Here is a 3,902-nt window from a genome sequence, read left to right on the forward strand (position 1 = left end):
TTGTTTGGTTTTCATTACCTTGGATGTCATTTCAGTTGCAGACTGACAAAACACAGCTGCTCTGTCGCTAATCAATAGTGAAAACATTTAATTATCACCATGTGTTCATCGCATTCCTCAGTGGCTCTGCCTTTTAAGCATTGAAAATGTAAAAAAATAGGGTAATATATGATACTGAAACCTTGGAGTTGAGTATATATATCTGGTTCAAACAGCATAAATATTGCAGCTATTTAAATATTCCCATACTTGAGAGAAACTGAGGTTTCCCTTCACCCACAGGTTAACTCAAGCACTTAGCTAGCTCTCCACTGCCTTAGGCGAAGAACTGTGCAATGAATGGAAAAGCAGGCCACATTTCTATCCAGGCCATCTTTATTGATCCTCAACAACCCCTTTCACAAAGACCATCCCCCCATCTTGACCACAAAAAAAGAGGGGACAATATAAACAACCAATAAATAAGAATCTGCGTGATTAAGGCGGTTCTACATCTCCAATAGAACACAACAGTGTGGACATGTTGGAGTATTACAGCTTCATACAGTACAAGCAGAAGGTTTTTGAGAACATCACATCTAAAAAAGGCAGCACTTCACAAACAAAGTGAACCATTTTTAAGATCTGGATGAGACTCCCATTCAGATGAGATAACATTGTACTTCTGTCGTGGCTGACTTCTGTCCTTTGCGGACAACCTTACCGTCTGAGCTTATTTTAAATGCTAAACCATTAAATCAGATCGAATGGGAGCAAAAAAAATTATTCATGAGCAGAGAAATTACATTTCATTCTCTCTCCCATCCTACTCATTAAAACCCCTCAGTTCCCGAACAGAGCGAGTGGTTGTTCTTTATATCAATTTTTCAGATAGGAATAAATAAATACACCTTTTTACTGGTAAACTGTCATGGAGTCCATACTTGGAGGCTACACAGTGTCATAGCCTTGATCAGAGTGGCTTTTTTAAGAATTTCAGCATTACATTCATGTCCAGGCAATAAGAGAGGCAGAGCGTGGCCCTGTAAAGCCAGCCTTCCTCTGGCCACATGTGAGCTGCTGCGTGTTCCCCCTGTGGATATCCAGAGTTCTCTTCTGTGCATCCTGCGCCACAACTCAAGTTGATCATGGAGCAGCCAGCTGAAGAAAAGTGAAGAGATGAGCACTCCTCTTGCATCCTGGACTATTCTCACTTTGTCTGTCTCCAAATTGTGCTCCTCTGCAGATAAGGTCCTCTCAGCAGCTAACAGTGCTGGGCTGCTGTTTGCTGACAAAGTCTGAGATGAAGTCAAACTCATTCTGGCCCAGGAAAAGTTCTGGAAGTTCTTGGACCCGGTCCAAACCCAGCTCCATGACGAGCGAGGTCAGAACTTCCTCGTCAATCATATCCGCGTCCATGCCGTTCAAGGCCAGAGCCGGTCCAGCCATGTGCTGCATGTTAGCCAGCTGAGCTGGGTTCATGCGGTACTGGGCGGTGGGTCCCATGTGGTTCCCACCCATAGGCCCCAGAGGGTGTCCATGGTACTGCGTGTTGAGTTTTTGCAGCTGCATGCTGGCCATTAGCTGCTGGGACGTTAAGCCTCCATTCATAAACTGTTGTTGCTGCTGCTGCTGTTGTTGTTGTTGCTGCTGCTGCTGCTGAGGGTGCTGGGCTTGTTGCTGGTGCTGCTGTGGGTGCATATGATGCTGCTGCGGGTGATGCTGCTGTTGTTGTTGTTGTGGTTGGCCATTATACATCATGTTACCAGAGGTCATCTGGTGGTGACCCATCTGGGCTCCGTTCAGCTGTCCATTCATGGGTCCGCCCACCATGCCCTGCCGCTGTCTCATGGCGTTCTCCATGTTGGCTTGGGCGCCGCCATAGTGCATCATCTGTCCATTGGGCAGTGCCCGCATGCCCTGCTGGTTGGCATGCTGCTGGTGACCTGCCTGCAGGCCGCCATTCATGCCCATCCTGTAACCGTGGAGACTGGCGCCCGCTGAGCTGTGATTCATGGGCATCATCAGATGGTCTGCCATGCCTCCTGTCTGTGAGCAGAGAGGAGACACTGTTAGGACAATGCAAGGGTGACAAGATGCTTGGAGCTGGATAAACATCCGTTGGAAGGTGAAGCAGGGCTGCAGAGATGTTGGCCCTCCATTAAAACATCTCACCAGTTTATGGTGCATTTAAATTTTACATTTAATGTGTGTGCTGGATGATTTTGTTATGTTGACCACATGCTCTACCTTCATTGAAAAAGAAACTACGATCCAGTCCACCTTGTAATGTCACTACTGGACCTCCAGTGTAACAACAGAATACGCTTCCGGACAAAAATATCTGCAAGGCTGTCTTGCTTTTTTGACTCACACAAAAAACCCCGTTACTCGTTTGTTTAGTCTACCCAAAACCTCCCCTCTTTGTGCCAATGAATGAACGCCCAGGTTGGAATCACAGGTTAACATACATTGTTCGGATGCATTTTTTCAGGCTCGATAATTCATGCACGAGGCGATCGACGAAAGAGGAGAAAATTCGTGCATCGTGCGCTGCATCCCTTAAACATCGTATATGTTGCATGTCAGCCGAATAATCTGTTACATTTTACGCACGTAAGGTTGCAACAAAGAACACTGACATCATGCAACATCTCCCCAACAGCTGAATCACCACATTTTCTAACAAGGCAAAAATTTCAACAAAGGCTTCGATTTTCTCCGAATACTTTGAGCTGATGTGTTTAAATGCTTGTATTAAATGATTGCGCAAAGTGTAGCTTTTAAATCATCAATGTATCCAATCTCGAGTTTTAAAACAAGGGAATGCAAACAATGGAGTAGCAGCAGCAGCAGCTCCTGAGACCACCACACACCAAAAACCCCAATTCCTCCTCCAAATAAATCCGATAAAAAAGCACTTACCCGTATCCGCTACGTTTCCACAAAGTTGCGCGACTTTGCTTCGGCTCCGTCTTTTTAACCAGTTCCCCTTCTGCAAACGCAAATCTCCTCTGAATTACAGTATGTATTCCACTGGGTTACGCTTCATGCTCAAGCGGGGACGGTGTGCACAAAGACTGCCGCATCAGATCTTGAAACGACTGCCTATTTTCTGGGTCAACTCAGGGATTATGTACATCTAAAAAGCTCAGAGGAAGGCAGTCGGGGAGAGGTGGAGCCTCGGTCCTGCCTCTTCTTTGTTCCTATTGGCCCTACTTAATATAATTGTGCATGGGCGTAGAAAAAAAGGGGCTGTTTGAGAGCTGTGACACAGTAGCCAATTTAAATACCCTCCTCCCCACTGTTTCTTTTTAAAAGAGTATTTGGACATCTTGTTTATCTTGACTGCTGATGTTATGGTTGTATCAGGAAAATAAAAGGACAGTTATTAATTAATACTTTTATTATTACACTTTTTATTTGATTTTAGATAGATAGATAGATAGATAGATAGATAGATAGATAGATAGATAGATAGATAGATAGATAGATAGATAGATAGATAAGATAAGATAAGATAAGATAAGACATTACTTTATTGATCCCGGGGGGAATTCAGTTGTTACAGCAACCCAGACATAAGTACAATCAAGAAGAAGTTTCAATAAGTAAAATAAAAAAAAAGATAAAGAAAGCTAGAATACAATTAGATATATAAAATGTTACAATGGAATTTAGATTAAATAGAAGTAATAGGCAGTATTAAAAATGTTTCAGTAGAGACAGGTTGACATGGTGTGATTATGGTTTGTATTGACAAATTAAGTAATAAATAAAAATAAATATGGGTATGTAATATGACCATGAGTTGTAATTACAATAATAATGTAACATAACATAATATAATATAATATGGCAAAGATAGTTAGATAGATAGATAGATAGATAGATAGATAGATAGATAGACTTTTGTATTACAT

At 42.6% G+C, this 3,902-nt stretch overlaps 1 protein-coding gene across 1 annotated transcript; it reads right to left on the minus strand.

Annotated features, from left to right (window-relative positions):
• Positions 1 to 353: 353 nt before the first annotated feature.
• On the minus strand, positions 354 to 3,159 carry cited4b (Cbp/p300-interacting transactivator, with Glu/Asp-rich carboxy-terminal domain, 4b). The gene is made up of 2 exons (XM_034698167.1): positions 2,905 to 3,159; positions 354 to 2,028 (listed from the first exon to the last, which is right to left on the minus strand). The coding sequence occupies exon 2, from the start codon at positions 2,017 to 2,019 to the stop codon at positions 1,237 to 1,239; it is 783 nt and encodes a 260-aa protein (XP_034554058.1). The 5' UTR covers positions 2,020 to 2,028; positions 2,905 to 3,159; the 3' UTR covers positions 354 to 1,236.
• Positions 3,160 to 3,902: the final 743 nt, after the last annotated feature.

This window comes from Notolabrus celidotus, chromosome 12, assembly GCF_009762535.1.
Source record: "Notolabrus celidotus isolate fNotCel1 chromosome 12, fNotCel1.pri, whole genome shotgun sequence".
Classification (NCBI taxonomy): domain Eukaryota; kingdom Metazoa; phylum Chordata; class Actinopteri; order Labriformes; family Labridae; genus Notolabrus; species Notolabrus celidotus.